This window comes from Oryzias latipes, chromosome 4 (assembly GCF_053564925.1).
Source record: "Oryzias latipes strain Hd-rR chromosome 4, Olatipes_Hd-rR_3.1".
Taxonomy (NCBI): Eukaryota; Metazoa; Chordata; class Actinopteri; order Beloniformes; family Adrianichthyidae; genus Oryzias; species Oryzias latipes.
This window is the reverse complement of record NC_136240.1, coordinates 15,740,705-15,762,543: the sequence shown is the minus strand read 5'-3', so window position 1 is coordinate 15,762,543 and position 21,839 is coordinate 15,740,705. Positions and strand designations below refer to the sequence as shown.

General features: G+C 36.6%; 1 protein-coding gene across 2 annotated transcripts; it reads left to right on the top strand.

The window, feature by feature from the left end:
* The first annotated feature begins 104 nt into the window (after window positions 1-104).
* On the top strand, window positions 105-10,297 carry LOC105353938 (uncharacterized). 2 transcript variants are annotated; one of them, XM_078946599.1, is made up of 6 exons: window positions 105-235; window positions 319-416; window positions 7,084-7,398; window positions 7,691-7,843; window positions 9,840-9,886; window positions 9,958-10,297. In XM_078946599.1, exons 3-6 carry the CDS (start codon window positions 7,110-7,112, stop codon window positions 10,153-10,155), a joined length of 687 nt encoding a protein of 228 aa, XP_078802725.1. In that variant the 5' UTR covers window positions 105-235; window positions 319-416; window positions 7,084-7,109; the 3' UTR covers window positions 10,156-10,297. The 2 variants fall into 2 exon arrangements, with proteins under 2 accessions (XP_078802725.1, XP_011472395.1); XM_011474093.4 differs by lacking the exons at window positions 105-235; window positions 319-416 and adding an exon at window positions 5,499-5,697.
* Window positions 10,298-21,839: the final 11,542 nt, after the last annotated feature.

Here is a 21,839-nt window from a genome sequence, read left to right as displayed (position 1 = left end):
GTCTCATTCTGTCAATGCAAAACCAAAACAACACGACTCCCACATGAAAGTTTTCGCGTTTTATCTCCTAATGAATCACGATTTAAGCTGCAGGTTCAAAGGTGGCTCTTGAAAAGCGCTCGCACTCGTTTAAAAACTCTTACTTTCTCGTTTGAGGTAAGAGGAAATGAACTGTTGTTCACTTTCAACGAGGAAGCGCGCGCGAGAGCCAGCCTTCTCTCGCACGTGCCTGCAGGTACGTGTGCTTTGAAAGGCAGTCTGAGCTGCAGGTACGTGTCAGAACAGCGGGGGATGTCATTTTCACACTTTGTACCGCAGCTTCCACACCTGATCCTGGTTGCTAGGGAGCTGATGATGGTTTGCCTGGTTGCTAGGGAATGCGGTGTGACACCCGTGCAGCAACAGTTACCAACCAGGTATCTCCCTGGCTTACACCCATGACTCTGAGGACCATCTTCATCTTTAAATCGGCATAGATGGGATTTGCGCCTTTCTCCATGACATCACTGTGGTTTTCACAATTTTCATACTTACATTTTAGTTGCAGGGCTTCAGAAAAACTTGAATGTGTCCCCATCAGTTCTTTTAGGACTGTCTGTGACAGTAAAATGCAAATTGAACCACTACACTTGACTGGAAGAAAGGGGCTTATGAGCATCTTTGACTTATCTAGGAGTTAAACGATTAATCTTAATAATGATTCGATTCCTATCATAATTTGTGGTTGCTGATCCGGTTCATAGTCGATCCGATTTGGTCCGATTCCGTGACATAAAATCAATCCAGAACATCTTTAGCCAAAAATTCAACCAGCGTGTGTCTCAGAGATAAACACTGAAGAGTGCAGGTGAAGTTTTCCAGATTCCTTGTATAATAATCAAGAGTAAATTAAATATGTGTGCAAACAAACAAGTAAACAAGAATTAATGGCAAATCCATTTTAGTTTCAAGTTCAGCCCACTGTTGTTTCTCCACATCCAAATAACAGTAAACACATATTGGGCTGTAATGACGGCGTGATTATTTTATGCAGCCATCACATGTCTGTTGTCTGCTGTGGTGACACTTGATCGGCTTTTATATAATAGTAGAATAAATCTATGGTGCTTCAATTCATATGGTATTTATCAATATCAATGTAATCCACTCGTTTCCTTTTGAAACAATAATATAACAGTGTGACCGATTCAATTAATAACTTGCCTCAGACAGATTGATCTGGTTGGATCACATAGGGTTATAAATCAATTCATCAGTCAAGCTGAATAATTGTTACAATTGTTATACTTTCATTTTATTTGTGGTATTTCATAAACTGACTTGCAGAAAGGGGCTCGTGAGCATCTTTGACTTATAAAAGCCCTGTTTAGCAGATGAATAAAAGCCATCATCATTGAGTTTGTTTTTTCTTTTTTTGTTGTGCCAACGGATCTGACTCTTCAGCAGATGTGAATGCAGTTTCTATTTTTCCATGTGCAGGAGGGATGCAGAACTCTCTCACATGAATTTAGCTTAAATTAAAGTCAGCTTTCTGTGAAAATCCTTGATTTTCATAGAAAGCTTGGTGGTATTTTCCGCAAACCTGCATCTGGATGTGCTTTTGAGTGGTGGGTGGGGCATGGTGGTATGGGAATCCCATTTTCAAATGACTTGCTTTAATACCGGCGCCTTTAATAAAAAAAAAAAGAGAGCCCATATCTTAGTTACCATAGCAATAAGGGCTTTCCTGCTCCTCTCTTCCCATCTGCCTGTTTGCTCTCTCCCACCTCTGCTGTGAGATGGAGCTTAGGTAAATGCTTTAACAAGCATTGCTCTGCAGCAATGTCAGATTGGGAGCATTACATCATCTTTTGTTTTGTCTGCTGTGCTAGTCCACCGTTGAAAATGAGTTTGAATTGCAGTCAAAACTGTGACAAATGCAAACACGTTTCCAAATTTTCCCATATTGCAGGCTTGAAATTCATGTAAAATATTCTCAACTTTCTACAGACATCTAGAGGAAAGTGCTTGTAAACTGACAATTCACATATGCTGATGGGGATTCATCTGATGCTTGGTAGTGTAGAAAATTGTGTTTTTTAGTAAATGCATGTTTATGTTCAAGAAAAGACAATTCCAGCCTAATTAAATATCAACTTTACATGCACAATGATTAAGAAATGTTATGATTTAAATAAAAAATGCAATGCATGCAAGCATCACAAATAATGAAATTCCAGTTTAAAGTGCATCAACAATACAATTGGAATAATTGAGTAGAAGATTTTAAATGTTGTTGTCATTAAAAACAGGTTTCTAAAAGACCAGCATGCAGAAATAATTAATTATTCTGTGTTGGATGGGAAAAAACAGAAGACATGGATTGTAATCTGTGCAAGTGTAACTCGTGACTGAGAGAAAAACATGAGAGGTGTGTGGCATCACGTGTCAAGTCAATTTCCTGTTACAATTCAGTCCACAAGAGGGCGCAGGTCTACAATGTTGAGACTGGAAAACCCTGTTTGCGCCCAAATCTCTTCTTTAGTGTGTCAGAAGTCTTCCCTCAATAGGGCCACATGACAGACTGGCTGCATGTTCAGGGTGTATCCTGCTTTTGCTTTGAAGCAGCTGCAAGAATTACAGCTAGAAGCTGCATCTTAAGGCTAAACATTTTGACATGTTTTTTATTCCATATTATGTAGAAAGCAGGGGAAATATTCAAATAAAATGGAAAAACAGTGCTTGCTTACACTTAAAAGCTTCACTGAAAATAAAACTTAAGCTAAAAAAATGCATGTAGGATGAATTTAAAAAAAGCACAAAAAGATTTGAACTTCAAACACTCATGGCTGCAAGGCAGCAGTTCTTGCCGCAACCCCTTGGTGGAAAACTAAATCTCCTGATTTCCATATTAAATAGCTGAAGCTTCAAAATATTGTTATCTACTTTAAAATGTAAACAAACAATCAAATGGTAATCCTGAGAACCTTTATTTTAGTCTGGTTACTGTGGCATAAATCTATGTTTTTTTTAAATAATCACAAACTGGAAAAAAAATGGAGTGTGACTCCTCAATAAAGCCCCTTTTATAGAAAAAAAAACAACAAAAAACCACACTCTCTTGAAAATTCAATTTCTCTTGGTTGTGCAACAACACGCCCCTGCTTGTAAGCATAACAAGTGTTTCCCCCCAAAGCTGAGTCTAGACCTTTAGTAGGAGCTGGGTGGTCTTCAGTCACGTTTATGTGGTGATGCTGAAACCAAACATTCAACCAAGAGAATCCCCCCAACTTCCTCTCCTGTGGTGAAAGTGTTACTGATTTTGACTGGTGTTTTTAGCATAAATAGCTACAGGCATGAATATGCAGATAAACACATTTTTTTCATGACTTTACACTTTATGATCAGCTCTAATGAATTTTTTTTTCCTATTCACTGGAGTCATGTACGTCAGAGAGGATTAAAACTACTGTTAAAAACACCCATAAATTGTGTTTTTCTTAAAAAACAAACAAAATTTGTGAGCTGAGAATTATTTATTGCTAAATAATGGGAAATGTTATCATTTTTTATGTTATGTTTTTATGTTTAAATCCATGTTTTTTTGTTTTTAAAGTATCACTGGGAAGTCACATCACTGACCAGTATGTTTGTTATCTTGACTGACTTCTCCAACTGACATGAACATAGTTAAATAGTCAATGTCAGGGTCAGAGGAGCATGAAAAAAAGTTCACTAGTGGACTTAAAGAGTCCAGGTCTCAAACCCTTTGAGAAATATTTGCACGTGCCGGAGACGACATGACCCATCTCTCAGGTACTCATCAGTCAAACAAAAACCAAGATTTTGGTCAAAAGTTCATGCAGAATTGTGTGGATTTTGATCTTAACAAGAGTTTGCAACCTGAGGCTCCGAAGCTCATACGGCTCTTTTACTCCTCCAGTGTGGCTCTTTGGCTTAGAAGAAAAATGCTAACAATTTTAATAAATATAAGGGGTTTGTCAATTAAGTTTAGTTTTTTAAACTGAAATGATCTTACATAAATAAAAATTAACTCAAATTTGTTTTTTGTTTTTTAACCACTGCTGACATGACACTAAATCAAGAGGCATTAAGAACTTTGCCATTTCTCCAAAATGAACACATCAGATAACTAAGCTAAATTATGGTAAAAGAGTTAGATCTATTGTCAGAGTGGTGTATTTTTAGAATGGGTTTAAACTCATAATATTGTTGTATGTCTAGTTGCTGTTCAGAGCCAAAGTCCTTAAAGTATGATTGCAGGTAAATCTACTGTATCGAGATCTTATTTGACGCAGGATGTATTTTATTTTGAAAGGAACTTGTAGGGGCTGCAGTCAAAAGTAATGATATAGACATATAACACTTTTATAATTCAATTATTTTTCATCTTTAAAAACTAAATTTTATCGGTGAATGGCTTAAAGGCCACGAAGCATAAATAAAGCTTGTTTTTATTGTTTCTTACATGCAGGTATTTGCACCAACATGCAAAATTTAATCTTTTCATCTTTGATTTCCTGAAATTGTGGTATGGCAGCACGACTGGTTTAAGATAACTCTTTTGCAGCCTGACTTTGCAAGATGCAATGTGCTTTAGTTTTGTCTTTGCAAACGTGGAGACTAACCACTGGGATTTAAGATGTCCAAAAAATATAAGCAACTATATTTGCTTTTGGGCTTTACAGCTGACTGACATCTACATACAGATCCAACCCTGCATGTTCAAATCGATTAAACTATCAGCTTCAGCTTCCTATTGTCCATATCACTCACTGTTGGCGGTTAACAGCACAAACATTGCAGTAAATAATGGTTGCGTCATTAGTGAATCATGTTTTTTAAAATATTCCACTTTGCACGATAATCTAATTCTATGCAGTTCTAGTCTGACACATATGAGGAGAGATGCTGTTCCCTTTACCTTTTAAGAGCAGTTTTTTTGTAGTGTTGCGAAATAAGTGGAAGTTGCATTAGTTAATTTGTGCATTCAAGGGTTAAACTCACTGATTCAGAATTTCTCTGAAAAATAATATTTTAAAAAGTAAACCAGGTAAAACAAACAAAAAAAAAGCTTTTTCCTGTAACATGCTTTTTTTTCAAGCTTAGTGAAATGATTCAACAAAGTCTTTTTTCTTCTTCTTTTGTTTGTGTTTTAAGAGCATGGCAAAAACCCTGCTTGAACTGCAGATGTAATTGTATGAACAAAAATAAAAAAATACTAAAAGCATTGCAGATTCAAGAGCAATTTCTGCCAAAAACGAAGCTAACCCAGTGTATGTGCAGAGGCTTTGTATCTTCAGTGGCTTCATGCAAAGGAAAAGGTTTGCTCCTCTGAGTGTGCACGCATCTTGTGAGTGAAAGCCTCTTCAGCTGTGCTCCTCACTGTCATCACCACATGTCCATGAACCTTTTTTGAAGTCTTCCGCTACAGGAGGCGTTTGTGAGACTGAAGGCAGATAAATGAGTGTGTGTGCAAGTTCCTGTCTGCAGTTTCCTCCTGTCACACTCTAAATCTGACACTTATCCTTAAAAATCTCAAAGTACTGCTCAAGTAAGCAAAAACAGATACAATTCAAGACTTGAGAGGCTTTTAAGACAAACAGATTAGCAGAAAAATCTCTACAATGGTTTGTGATTTCTTCATCAAACTAACAGGGTTGGTTTTAATCGTCACGGCTCACACGGTTTTGAATGGTAAGATGTTTTCTATACTTGACTTTGAAAATTAGAAAGTTTTGTTCTTATTCTTTAGCCTGTACAACTTCAGATCCTTCCAAACATTTTAATGTTTTATTTGATTACACATGGTGCAAGACCAAATGACACTTGTGAAAGCTGCGAGTTGTTGGTTCAGAAGAGCTAAGAGTATTAGCTTTAAACTCAGTTTTACTATACTGAGATTGTTTTGTAATTTGGGTTTTTATTACTTCAGAATATTTAAGTTGGTGTGTAACAATTCGTTTGAACAAAAATTCAATTCATATCATAATTTGTGCCTGTTGATTTGTTTCATAGTCTGTATTAGTTCATTTTAAACGATCCGATTCAATCCGATTCACTGACCTAAAATCGATCCAGTACATCTCTAGCCAAAATTTCAACCAGTGTGTTTCATAGAGATAAATACCTGGTACTGACAAGTTTAGGTGAAGTTTTCCAGATTTCTCGTATTTCTCAAAAGATAATGAAGTGTAAATTAAATATGTGAACAAACAAGCAAATAAACACGAATTAATGGCAAATTTATTCACAATTTAGTTTCATAAAGTTCCGCCAACTGTTGTTGTTTTTTTTGGCATCAAAATAGTATGCATTCGTATTGTTTTAACTGAAACTCAGTGTGTTTGGGACTTTAGGACACAATGATTTTGAGTGCTTTAACTCTCATATCATCCTTTGGGTTTGGTAAATACATTTTTTGCTACAAACAAAAAACTTTGTGCAGTGCAGTGGTTAGCAGTCTTAGATCACAGCAAGAAGGGCCATAGTTCAAGTCCTGGCTGGGGGACCTGAAACAGAATACCAAAGGGGGACCTTCCTGTGTGAAGTTTGCATGTTCTCACCATGCATGTGTGGCTTTTCTCCGAGGACATTGGCTTCCTCCCACCATCCAAAAACCATGCTTCATAGGTTAATTGGTTACTCTAAATTGTCCATAAATATGAGTGTGCATGGGTGATTTGTGGCACTGTAAGACTGGTAACCTGTCCAAGATGTCCCCTGCCTTCACCCACAAGTGGCCCCGGCAGCCCCGTGACCCCAAAAGGGACAAAACTGGCTTAGAAGATGACTGAATTCTTACCTCTTATTAATTCCTCTTTCTCAACAAAACTGATGGTCATCATGAGACCAAAAAAGAAAATCAAATTTTTACAAGACTTTTATTTAGAAAATTTTACAAAAAGAAATGTTTTGCCGGTGACTGCATACTGAATTTCTGCTGCCTTAATTTTTCTTGAATTAAAAAAAGGGAGACATTTATTTGTGAAGAGCTTTTTGTTTCCAGTTTTATTGCTTTCGTTTGTGCAAAAGAGTGTCATCACATTCTTAACCCCTCATGTGTCTTTTGTTTTCTTGCAGACTCGAGCCACACAGAAGTTGTTGGGATGCTTGACAAGGATGTGACTCTTCAGTTTAAATTTAACAAACGCAAATGTAACATCACAACGAACAGCAAATTTGGAGTTTATACAACAGGGGAAAAAAAGATCTCAGAATATCCACACTCCAAATGCTTTAGAATTAACCCTGGAAATAATACTGTTTCATACCATATCACAAACCTGAGTATGAATCATAGCAACATTTATTGGATTTCTTCGTTTGATGACCTCCTGTCTCGAAATTGCAGCAACAGGGTGAAACTGATTATTAAGGAGAACAATAACACCTCAGGTGAGGACATTCTTTGTGGTTAAAGGTAAAAAAAAGTAAAAACTTTATGAACTTTTCAGCTTCGTATTTTTCACACATTCGGAAAAATGTCACCACAAATGGTTTTAGTCATTGATTATTTCCAGCGATGTTCGTAACTTTACAGAAACAAAATCACATCAAATAATTTCCTCTGTGCTGTACACTCACTCACTGCCTGTTACAACCGTGGTAGAACAGAATATTTTCATCGTTTGTTTTTTTTTTGCATGGATGAGTAATTGTTTTGAACATTTTCTTTTAACTCCCACAGTTCCTCCGGTAACGACAGACCACAAAGAACCTCCAAGCAGTGGAAGTTCCAGTTTCTTTTCCTCTCATGTCGTCATGCTCCTCGTGGTTACGCCAGTGGCCCTGTTTGCTGCTGTGCTGCCATTCTCCATCTGCTGTCTCTTGAGAACCAGAGGTAAATAAAAGTCCACAACAATAACTTTTTTTTTTACCATTAATTAGAACTTTAACTGATATTATAAAAGTGAGAAAATGAAATCTTAAGTAAATCTGAACTAAAGTGACCAAAACTTTCAAATAAAAAAAACAAGGAAATTGAAATTATAGTTAAAAAGCAGCACTTCCTGTTTAATTTAGGAAGAACAGACATGTAAATGACCTTGACTCTTCAAAGAAAGACATGGATGAAAAGAAAGCTAATGTTTATTTGATGGAAAATATTTGCAGCTGTGTGGTGATGTGCACCAAAATGCAAACCATATTGCAGTTTCGTATCCTTTTAATGCCTGTGATGAGTCACATTTTTTGCAAATAAATTCCTCCTTCGCAACATGCAAATGTAGCCTCAAATACTATCAAAGAAAGAAAAATGGAAAAGGAAAAAACCATTACTCAGGCTATTGTTTTTGCCAAATGAGTTTTCAGTCTTCTTGAGGCAACCTCTCCTGTCCTACGTTTAGAAGGATCACCAAAGCTTTGAAATGACCTCAGAAAACACATCTAGCAGTTGCCTGCATGCACATCCAGCGGCACACTTATGCTGACTGGGCGGTCTTTAAACAAATAATAATTGCTCATACTTTAGCAAGCATCAGCGTTTTGTTGTTTCCGTTCCTAAATAGTCAAAGTTTTCCATTTTTGTATAAAACAATCTAACTGAAAAAGTTCAACTTAACAAAATTAATAAAACATAAATTTAATTGTATACATTTTGACCAATGCAACAAGAATAAACAATCAACACGGTTTTGTTGAACCTTGCCTTTTAATCATTTATTTGAAACAAAATGTCTTTATTTAGGTAGATTAAATTTTTTTTGAGAATGTTTAACACATTTCCTGATATAACACATCAGCTTCTTTGCAAATACAAATGAACTTTTACACAGTTCATTTAGATACTTATGATAAAAGTAGATATTTTGTGTCTTGAATGCAAAAAACTGCTGCACTTTTCTACTGAGATAAGAAAAAAAAGGTCACATTCAGACGGCAATGAGTCAGAAAAAGGTCTTGAAAGTTAACACTGTTAACTACTTTATTAATTTTTATTTTCTAAAGCTGTAGCAGAGGATATGATCAAAATCAGAAGTTCTTCAATGCACTTTTTGGAAAAAGAAAAGGTTTTTGGGTATTCCTCTAACTACTTATTAGACTGAGTTAAAAAACAACAACAATTGAAATTGAATAGGTAAATAAGCACAGAGCAGGATTGAATCAACATCTTATAAATGCAGCTCTTATCAGCACTGTCCAGCAAAACTGTCCATTAAGCTGAGCAGTTGCATATGAGTGGGTGAAAATATCACCTTAAAGGACCATTGGAGACCATATAACTTGACTTAATTAAAAGTTTAACATACAACCAAAATCAAATTATTTTATAAGTCTGAAAAAAAAGTTAAAACATGACAAAAGGAATCAAATTTATGCAGTCATCGAGTTGATTTTATTCTCTTTAGACCTAAAAAAAACAGCATTTTAGGGCGAAAAAATCATTTCAAAGGCAGATTTTGTCTCCATTCTGGCCTTTTCCTTTCTCAGACATAACACTGAAATCTTTTTTTCCTTTGATCACATAATTCTAAGATATTTATGTGTTTTTGCTTTTGTGTTTGTCATACTGGGACTTAAAGAAAGGAAATTGGCTGAAATCTATTTTTAATTTTAACTTTAGATTGATTTAATGAGAAGATCCTTTAAATGCTGTAGCTTACAATTTGGATACAGACTAATAATATGAAAGTTATCCTGTCACAACTTTTTTGCCTTACAAATGTAGACATTTGAAAATTTGTTAAGTAGATATTTAGACATCAATAATGTATTCCATCCAACACAAGTTGTAAAAGTTTCTCAGAAATTAGATAAAAACTCCTGACATCAGCACCTTTTTTTTTTTAAATTGCATAAAAATTGAGTTAATGTGTCCCCTTTTCTCCTTTCTGCAGACCAGGGGGACGACGAACCTCAAAGACTTTCAAATCCTACCATGCAGGTACAAACACATTTCCTTGGACACAAACGAACATAAAACCCAGACTCCAAAAACACTTTCTGTCTTTACAGGAAGTGATAGAAGATTATTCATCTCTGCCTGGACCTTCTGTGATCTACAGCGTCCTGGACTTCCCTAAGAGACCTCCTACAGTGGTGGAGTTTGATCCCAATGACACAGAGTACGCTCACGTCAGCTACCCCCCAGACCAAAGACAAGACTCTCACAGACCTAAAAGCAAACCTGACTCGACTTGGTGTCATATGTGATTGCTGGATTCCTTGTGAAGTTGATGAAAATATTTATTTTTGATTATTTCAGGGTGAAGTTGGGTTGTAGTTTATTGTTGCACAAAGATATTGTTCTAGGCAGGTATGTCACTTTTGTGTAAAGCTGTTAGAACACAGAAATTCGAAAGTTTCAATCAAATAACAGACTGCATGGGCAAAAGGACAATCAATATCTGCTTTTTGCTTTTCTTTTCTTTTCTAACCCTGTAACATTTTCTGTTATTTTAGAAAAGTTTCCGACGTGTCCATACTATCGTTTTGTGATTTAAATAATCCAGCACAGGAATGACTAAGCCTTTCAGTAAGACTTGGCAGGATTAGATTCAGGAAATTTGGTTCATTGGACAGCAACTTTATCAGAAATTAACACGAAACTATTAATGAGCATGTCACATGGAAAAACTACAGGGAGTCAGGCAGATTTGTTACTTTATGGATTTTAAAAACTTAACGGGTTTTCATTGCAGCTTACTCTAATTTAGAAAAAACAAATACACGTTTAGTTATTTTTCTTTTTCTAGATCAGAGAGGAAGATGAGCAGACCTGTTAAAAGAGACATGTGCGTGCTAAAAACATTGCTATTACATTGACTGTTTATAATAAACATAAACTTTATGTTTGTATAGAAATTGCTATTCTTTTCAGTTGGAATCTTACGATCAGAAGAGGAGTTACTTTTTTCCTTTTGTTATCAGCAAAACATCTTTGTTGGTTATTCGCCTTATAGTTTGGCCAGGGGTGCAACTTATGCTCAGGAGTGACTTATATATGAGTTTTTTGTTCTTTACCATGCATTTTATGGTTGCTGCGACTTATGGCTGAAGAATAGGGTATTCTTTTTTAAAGCATGTTAAAATCAGGCAGAAACAGTGGATACAGTAACTGATGTGAAGGTTTTTGTGCTCCCTTACAACAACAAAATACATCACAAAGCTGGATTTGCCAGGCAGCTACTTTTAAAATCAAGAAGTGTTTTGACTGACCTGTAGACTAACGAGACAAACTGTTATAGAGAAAAAAAATCCTGTCTATTTAAAAAAAAAATGATTGGACCTTTAAATAGACTGATTCCATGAGAGCAAATGAAATGAAATTAGACGAGAGTCGAACGTTGATTAAGGTGACATATAGGTAATCAGTTATTTTGTTAAAGTAATTAATTTTTAGTGCATAACTGAAAGGTCGAGCATGCTCCATTAAAGAGTGTTTGGATCTTTGGTTTTCAGACTTTCTGTCTTCTGGTTCACCACCCAAACCGATGCTCAGAGAATTCACACAGTTTGATTTGGGGAATTAAATGCTGATGTTTTCTGAATCTACACAAAAACACAGGAGATTTACTCAAACACAAAATATCAAACACTATATCTCACTGTCATTGTTTCTTACACGGTCATGAAAGTTCTCCGTTTAATGGTGCTCACCAAGATCTTTGACAGACATCTAAAAAAAAAAGAACCGGAATCGAGTTCTCATTTTAATCAATTGGGGTGTGAAGCAATATATGAGATATATGTGTGCAGCAAAGCAATCAGGTCCAGGAAGTTGCTTGCTGCTCAAGAGGATGAGCAGCCAACCAAGGAAGCTCGACTGGTGTGTGGTTTTTTCATTGGCATGCAACCAAACACCAACTCAAGACTTTTTTTTTTAAACCACTGTAATTAATTTGACATGGACCTTCATATATTGCTTTTTTCTGTCAGCTGTTAATTTTAATAAAACTGCTGACTAAAAAAGAATTTCTCAGGGGTATAAAAAAGGTGGCAGATGTTAAATGAGAAAAATGTGTTTGTCAGATTTTTATTGTCTGTTTTCATATTATTTTTCTGACTGTTAAATAAAGCTGCTGTTTTATTTAATGAAGCTGTGTTTTTTTATTTACCATAAATTATTTTTTTGTTTATTTTTAAATGTATTCAATCAAAATATTTTCATCAATTTATGGTATTTATGTAATTTGGCACCATAGTTAATTTTCAAGGGGGGAATTCTAGTTGCTCTAGGTCAATAGGGCTCCAAAGAGTTCAAAATCAGCTGCAAATCTGTAATTTTATTAGTTTTCTGTGTATTTTGCATCCATGTTTTTTTTACAACATAGTTGCACGTAACTATAGAACCTTTTGAATCCTGCAAAATCAACATACAGTAAACACAACGCTGAAATTAATGACGTCTATCTATCACAGAGAGGGTGACATAATAGCGTAAAAAAAGCTTGAAACTACGGAGCCCGTGTCCTGACATTAAGATATAAAAATATATCTTGTTCCCACAGATTAATATCTTGTTCCCACAGGTTATTATGTCGTTCGCACGAAATACTATTCCGTTCCCACAAGATACTATTCCGTTCCCACAAGATACTATTGCGTTCCCTCAAAATACTATTCCGTTCCCTCGAAATGATTAACTCGTGCGAACGCAATAATTATGTCGTTCGAACGCAATAATTAATCCGTTCGAACGCAATAATTATTCACGTCATAAGTCATTCACGCGGATATGCTCTCTGTACGCCGGCAAAACTAAGCCGCTTTCAGCGGTAACTTCCGTGTCTCTGTGACCCATATTCGTTCAAAAAAGGAACATGAAAAACAAAAATGATCACTTTATTACCGTCTCAATGAATATAAGAAAAATATCAAAAGATTTATGATAACTAGGCTGCTTTGTCATATGATAGCTCCTGCTAGGCTACTACTAGCTCCGCCGCAGAACTCTTTGATGTATGCCGGCATTTGGGCAACTGGCTGGTCTGTTGTCAGACAGCTGATATTGTAGTTTAGGGTCGAATAGGAATAATAATATTCAGGACTTGTCTTTTATTAACTTTAGCAGTCAGTATCTTTACATTCGAAGCCTATTAGGCTACATGCTAACTGACTAGCCGATCATTTCCTGTTATTAATTTACGTCATAGATTTACAGCAGATACCTTCACATTTCTCTCTGTGTGTGTCTCATTACATTGCATTGAAGACACGGAGGATGTTTAGAGAACAGATTTATTTATTTTAAAAAGCACAGAAGCATCCATCGTATTCACGTTCTCATCATCTGGTACGCCTTCAGTCATCTTGCTGCAAAAGCCGCTCCCTGCCGCTACTTCCGTGTCTCTGTGAGCATTCAATAGGGGTAAAAATAAAAGCAAGAATGGTCGATCTGTTATTTTCTCGATGAAAATCTGAAAAATATCATATTAAGCTGGATGCTTCGCCTAAAGCACTTACCTTTAGCTTGTAGCATAACAACAATAGCAGTACGTCCCGTTTCCCAGGGTGCTTTGCTGCCAATCACTGGCCAATCACCGTGTCCCTGTGACCAAGGTCTAACAACAAGACCAATGATTGGCCAGTGATTGGCAGCAAAGCACCCTGGGAAACGGGACGTACTGCTATTGTTGTTATGTTACAAGCTAAAGGTAAGTGCTTTAGGCGAAGCATCCAGCTTAATATGATATTTTTCAGATTTTCATCGAGAAAATAACAGATCGACCATTCTTGCTTTTATTTTTACCCCTATTGAATGCTCACAGAGACACGGAAGTAGCGGCAGGGAGCGGCTTTTGCAGCAAGATGCGTACCAGATCATCATGTGAATGAACGTGAATACGATGGATGCTTTTGTGCTTTTTGAAATAAATAAATCTGTTCTCTAAACATCCTCCGTGTCTTCAATGCGATGTAATGAGACACACACAGAGAGAAATGTGAAGGTATCTGCTGTAAATCTATGACGTAAATTAATAACAGGAAATGATCGGCTAGTCAGTTAGCATGTAGCCTAATAGGCTTCGAATGTAAAGATACTGACTGCTAAAGTTAATAAAAGACAAGTCCTGAATATTATTATTGCTATTCGACCCTAAACTACAATATCAGCTGTCTGACAACAGACCAGCCAGTTGCCCATATGCCGGCATACATGATCAGAGAGCTCTGCGGCGGAGCTAGTAGTAGCCTAGCAGGAGCTATCGTATGACAAAGCAGCCTAGTTATCATAAATCTTTTGATATTTTTCTTATATTCATTGAGACGGTAATAAAGTGATCATTTTTGTTTTTCATGTTCCTTTTTTGAACGAATATGGGTCACAGAGACACGGAAGTTACCGCTGAAAGCGGCTTAGTTTTGCCGGCGTACAGAGAGCATATCCGCGTGAATGACTTATGACGTGAATAATTATTGCGTTCGAACAGGTCAATTATTGCGTTCGAACGACATAATTATTGCGTTCGCACGAGTTAATCATTTCGAGGGAACGGAATAGTATTTTGAGGGAACGCAATAGTATCTTGTGGGAACAGAATAGTATCTTGTGGGAACGGAATAGTATTTCGTGCGAACGACATAATAACCTGTGGGAACAAGATATTAATCTGTGGGAACAAGATATATTTTTATATCTTAATGTCAGGACACGGGCTCCGTATGAAACTGTTTCAATAGCTTACACTTTTTGCAAAGGTAATTTGTTGCAAAATCAACTTTTTAGTAACCAAACTACACACATTTAGGTAGCATTAGCAAGTATGGTGGAGCTTTACAGTCAGAACTGTGTTAAAATGTACTAACACCTGTTTTTGATGCTATTGGTCTGACAGTAAAGTAGTTTTTAACACCCAAAAGTATAAAGATACCATAAACATTTTAAATTACACTAAATGAGCTTTAATTGGGTTTAATTCAGCAATCTGGACAAAATAGGCATAAAAAATAAGAATGAGGAGTACAGAAGACAAATGGAAAACGAAAACACATTATTGGATAAGTTTAGAGAGTTATTAGAATTTCTGATCCAGGTCAGTGCATTTTTGGCACGTTCCCACATAACCCTCTCCCCAGAATTAGCAAGCAAAAATAATTTCTAACAAACATTTTCCAAACCAATATATTGAACTGTGTAGTTGCAACAGAGCAGATGCATTTGTGTCAGCTCAGCATCTCCTGAGCAAAGGCCTGCAGAGATAATCACTGAAAGCTGCGGCCGCCCACCCACCTCTTTGAGGTAAACATGCCTTCTGCTTCACTGCACGTTTGCTGCTGCACTCAGCGTCACAAACAAATGATGTATCTGCACGGTGCACTGTGCGCATCCAAACGCCCACCTACATTATATCATTTCTTGTAGATATTGCAATTTAAAAAAAATGAGCTTCAGAAGATCTTCATTCCGGCAGCACATGGACGTTAATTGAGCTATGCATTTTACACATTAATAAAGCAAATTCAGAGAATGTTTTACATTGTACTACTTCATTATTGACAGGTCATGTCCATTGTGGAAGCAAACGTTTTTCAAAGCTAAACTTTATCCGTTTGCTGAAGAAATTCTGTGTTGACATAATTTTCTTCTCCAGAAGGAAAGGATAATAATGAAATACTAAGTTTTAATTTTACCATGCATCATCTCATGTGAATTGATGAGCTTTTTTTATACAGAAAGTATGTTCTAGAAAACAGTGGGTTTTTTTAAACATTTTTCTCTAAAAGCTGCATAATCATGATTAACCCTTGTGCTACCTCTGATGACCCCACCCTTACATTGACATGACAAAGGTGGATAAAGGTGGAAAGATTTCATGTAATCCATGGACACCAGTGAAGATCACAAATCATTGAAGAAAAAAGGTTCAGAGCACTGTTTAGTGGGTCTAGATGACCCCAACTACCAATGTTAAAGTGCCTAGGATACCACAAGGGTTACAAGACCACTGGGAACGTTTAAAACAGATCAAATGATGATTGAAGTGAGACTTTAAAAACATTTTAAACAACACTATTTGTTTGCTTGTATCACAAAATGGGCAGACAGCTGGTTGCAAGTGCAGCAGGTTTATTATTAGCACAGCTAAAAGTCCACAAAGCTAAATTAGGGTCAGGCAGGCAGAGGTCAACAACCAGCATCAGAGAAGCAATTAGAGTGGTCAGGATCCATGCGAGAGTCGGGGCAGGCAGCAGGCAAACAGAGCTTAAACAGGGTCAGAAAATCAGAAGCCCGCTCAGTAATGCAGGCAGAGCAGCGCATACAATACTTCACTCTAAGCAAAGCTCTGTGCAGTGCTTAAGTGTCATGTGATTGATTTGCAAACGAGATTCAGGTGAGCGGGATCCAGAAAGTGAGCAGTGGGGTTGCTGGGAGATGTAGTGCTCTAGCACTCCGGAAACGCCTCCTGCCAGTGACCGGGTGGAGGTTACAGAGCTCTGACTCCTGACTCCTGACAGCTTGCACAGTTAGGACAGGTTTTTTGTTGAACTTTATCCTTTATTAAAAAATCAACCATAATGTTTCTATTTTAAAGTGCAAACAATTAAATGTTTGTTCTGCCCATCAAATATTGAAGAAAGTTAGATTCATTAGATGACTGTGAAATATACAACCCTTTTTTTCCTTATCATGACTAATATTTCTGATAAATTACAATAAATTATAGACTTAAAAAAAACGAAGTAATGTTAAAATAAAAATAATAATTCTAACATCCAGTGGATAATGCAGTCATTTTTTGGACACACACGTCGTTTGTGTGTTCTGGTGTCCCCCACTTTTGTATGGCAAAACCACACAGTTTCAAACTTCATGAAACAATCAATCAAATCCTACCAGGTTACTCACTTAATTACAAGCTAGCTGAGTTAGCTCGCAGAAATAAACAGAAAACTACAAAAACATTTTCCAACTTCTTATAGATACCTTAGCATTTGCAGCTAATGTCCTAACTTCCAGCTGTCAATCATTCCCCAAATGCCTGTCTCTGAATATGTCCCCCTGTCTAAAATCAGTATCCCTTTAAACATTCATACATAAATATGAAAATAAAAACAGGTAATTTTTGTTGTAAGCAATGGAGGAAATGGTTGTGATAGCAAATCAGCCAACTGGCACAGACTCAAGTGGTTCTAATGAGATCCTCATGGCTGAGCTGAGTACTGTATAATGGTGAGGACAGAGCGGAGTCAAAAGGCCAACCTCTTAATAAACAAGTCAAGTTTGATTAATTCAATAGTTCTTTGCTTAAGAGAACAACCAGCTGGAATCTCTTTAAAATGCATTTTAGTTGGGATCTTCCTCTGAACGATGGTGAATACCACTGTCATTTGTGACACTCATGGTGTTGAACTACAAGGCTTGAGGTTTATTTTTTCCTCCTGGTTTTTCAGAAATCCCTGCCCCACCTGCTGCTGATCACCTGGTGTGTTTGTCCAATTACAAGCTGCAAAGGCAGAGGGTGTTGGAAAACCAGCAGGACACCAGCCAGATTGCAGTCTGACACCTCTATTAGTCTACCCTCAGCTGCTTCATAATAGAATAGAATAGAATAAAATAGAATAGAATAGAATAGAATAACCCTTCATTAATCCAAAGAAGAAGAAATTAATCCGACACTGAAATTGGTTTCAGTACAACCTAAAGCAATGACGGCATTTCTGCCTGCATTAAGGATATTTCCTGGAACTTGAAGCAGGAAGAATGCTACGTGAAGACACTATGGTATCCAAGAGCATTAGCATGACGCTATGCAGCTGTGTCTTAGCAGTGAAGCAGAAAATGAATGGAGCAATGACAATTAACTAGTAAAAAAATGAGCATCACATCCATTTTCTACACATGATTTATTTAAACGTGGTACCAACTGGATGATAATAATCAATCTCAGAATCATCAACCATATTAAGGCCTTACGGTCATAAAAAATAAAATGACATCTAAAGAAAAATTATGGTCAAAAAGTTTAAATCCATTCTTTAGAATTTGACAGGAAAGTGGTGTACCTGTATTAAACTTCAGATCAAGGCTTTGTTGGGATTTGGGCCAGTAACTCATTGCTGTAAAGCAACAATGGCAATCACATTAAAGCACCAATAAGCACCACTGTATTTTATCCCAACTTAATGTTTTTTTCTTTTTTTAAGTGAGTTTTCGCATAGGAATTTTTCAAAAGATTTATCTAGACGTTTTTCAAGTTGGTAACATTTCATTCTTTTTGCTTCTTAGCCAAAATATTTGGGCTAATTTAGAATTAAGAAAGCTTCTTGGATAAGAGATGGGAAGTGACATCTTCAAGTTAAAGTAATAAGTCCAGAAGAAAAAAAATGTAACCACCCTGGATAAATGAGAGTCTTTACAAATATGTTATCTCCAAGAGTGATTTACCATAATTACTCACTTTTCAAACTAGATCATATGCATTTCTTACCATGTTTTCTCATTTTCGGCCATATTTTGTCAAACTATTCAAATTTGGTTTTAATTCCCACAAACTTTCTGTCTTTGTAAAGCATTTTGAATGACCTTTGTTTATAAAGGTTGCTGTACAATTAAAGTTTAATGAGGAAGAAACTACAAGAAAAAGCATCCACATTCCAAAACAGAGTTTACATCAGCAAATCACATATCTTGAGTAACACACAGAAGTTGGGGTCTCATAAGTTCACGTTACTTTAAATGATTTGCTAGTTGACACAAACCAGGCTGAAACCAGTTTGGTGTTGGAAGAAAAGCACGCACACAAACACTCGATGGTGTAAATTTTGGTGAAACTCGTATCTCTGTTGTGTTGACTCATAGGTGTGAAATTAACATAGATCCTGTTTTCAGCTTCACGTTAGCAGAAAGCGCAAAAACCACCTGAGTCTAAAAATGGAGAAGTTTCACGAGTCGAATACGGGAATCTCACGCATCTGACTTTATTTTTTCCTTGCATTGGTTTAAATATCTGATACACCCCTTGATCAGAATTTGCTCTCATGAACTGAAAGCGTGAGGAGCAGATCAGTGTGGTAACACAGACTGTTAAAAACCACATCTTTCCTCATGCATGGGTCTGTCCTCTTTTTAACTTTGTAAAGCAGGTATTAATCAATGAAAATGAAAGAGAACATTCAAAATTCTCTCTCTTTTTTTTTTTTTTTTAGCAATCAGCACTTAATAAATTCTTAGTTTGAATTTTGGATCATTAGTTCCAGGCACACTGTACCTTGAGAAACATGAGTTTTGCTTTTGGTTTTTGGTTTTGAATGCATGACAGACATAGTAACGTATGGATTTTTAATGGGGTTTTGGCAAATATAACTGAATAAAAATGGCTGACGAGATGACCCCAACGGCCCAGAACACTATAAAGAGAGTGCGGATGGATTGATATTAGGATTCTAGCAGTGGTTTTATTGTACTTCCTGGTCTGTTATCTGGAATAACCTACCTAGGTTCACCTGAACTGCAAGGCAGACCAAAATATAAGAGTTTTGGTTCACTTTCGTGCAAAGGCTGGTGTCGTTTGGTGAGAATGTCAATGCAGATTATCCAGCAAACCCAAGAGAAGAAGTGACAAATGTGACATTTCAAGTAAAAAAGAAAAACGGCGCTCACAGCTTATATCTGCAGGAGTGCGAGTCACATAGAGGTTGGAACGTGTCTTGTCATGGTGTTGTAGGAAAATAATGGCACTAATGAGTTAGTATTTTTTCTGGACAGCAACTGTTTTGAGCAGCTGTTGTTTCTATTTGGCCACTTTAAGTCAACAAATTTGGAGCTCTGAAAGTGACAAAACTGTGACAAAATCTTATTTAAATTAAATCTGAAAAGATGCCACCACTTAACTGAACCCTTTAGTTCTGGTCATTAATGAATTTTGTTGTGCTGTTCAGTCCCTGACCCAGAGTTAGGGTCTCACCTATACATGACCTGATGTTTTCAGTGGAAATAGACAGACTTACTGATTTTTCTCCCCCTTGAAGACTATTTCTGATCAGGATCATGATCTATCTACCTTATGATGAAACACACTGCATTCTGGAAGCCCCGTTATCAGTTCCATTTTACAGTTTGCCTCTGCAGCCAGTCAAATGGAAAATGAATCTTGCAGATGGAACCAAAGTGGAAACATATACTCACAGGCTCTCATCTAAATGGAGGCATTTATTGTTTTATGGAACAGAACCTGGTAACAAAATCTGCTCAACGTTGCTGTGAATTGAATCTTTAGAGGTGGAGAATTAAAGAATTAAAATCTTGCTTTTACATTGTTTTTTTCCACTTGCATCTGTTCTCCATTACACACTTCTTACCTTTTTGTTAGTCTTTATTAACCATTTGTCTTACAATAACAAAAAAAAAATGTTATTCTGCATATTGTGGCTTTTTTATGTCCAGAATGTTATTGTACAGAAGAAAAAATGCTAAACTTTCACATCAGTAGTATAGAAACCTAAAAGTAATCCCACACTTTATTTAAGTCAAGTGAATATTTGGGTTTATCTATGTTCAAAACAGTCAAATTTAACTGTATTACAGTTTTTCTCCATTGGTTTGGCTTATTTCTTGAAACAGAAATTACATTCTCATAACAACATAGACAAACCTCCAAACCACTTGGCAATTGTTCACAACAGAATTGCATTTCTCATTAATCTCATCAAATTGCAAATGTCTTAGCACCGTGTTTTTCAACCAGTGTGCCGCGGCACACTAGTGTGCCGTGGGAGATGGTCAGGTGTGCCGTGGAAAATTGCCCTCAATAACTGATCTGAAAACATTTTCCATCTCCAGGATATAAGTTCTTTGTTCATCCAAACAGGCCTGATAAAACACTGAGTAGTTAGGAATATGAAAGATAGTAAAATACTTTTTTCTTTCTGTTTATTTGATTAAATTAAATACATTTTGATAAGAATGACGGTACCGTAGCGTCAGCTGTTTTCGGAAAAGTCATGCCCCTTTAACTGTCTCCACCAATCATTCTTGGAGGCTTAATCACTCTGATTGGTCATCAGTCTGACCAATCAGAAGTGGTTAAAATCTTCACTTCCTTGTTCTGATTCTGCTCATAAAGTTGCTTAGTTCCTACAAAAGTACCAGCTAAAGCTCATATTTAGTGGTGTAGCTTTCCACAGAATGTGGTATCAGACCGTCGAACAAGTGAACAAAACAATGAAGCTCAGAGACGCTAATCTGTTTGCATTCGGCGGCTGTTTGCACTACATCTCTCATGATGCATTGGGTTAAAGTGACAGCGTCTCAGCGCACAATGAGTCTTTTTTTGACGTCTTGAAACCACAACGAACACACATCAAACTGTTTTTAAATCTTCTAACTAACTTTTATTACATCTTTTAGAAAAAACAGCTGCAACTTCCAGCTTTTTCTGCCACAATTTTCACAAAAATGCATGTGAGATTGCGGAGGGGCTGTAGATCAATACAGACTATAAGTTTCTCTTCTTTAATTTTTGGATGCTAGTGTGCCGCAGGATTTTTGTCAAGGTGAAAGTGTGCCGTGACTCAAAAAAGGTTGAAAAACACTGTCTTGGCACATGTCTCAATGTCTACATCTTTGCAAGTGATTAAGTACAGGTAGCCTACATAGCACAATTTCCAAGTCAATAGATCTTGCTGATCTAAACTGATTGTTGATTCTCAGTCTAATAACTGTTCGCTCCAAAATGAATCAGCATCATTTCATTGTGTAAGTCATCACATGCACAATAGTCTGTTCAATCCTCAAAATTAGTCAAGAACATAATACCATGAATACGATATATGAATCCCTTGGAACATTTGATACATTTATTATTATTTTGATTTGATCCCTAAAAATGAAAGAGGTCTCGTAGGGCCTCACCTACCACTATTTGTTATTGTGTGGGACAATGTGAATTTCCACC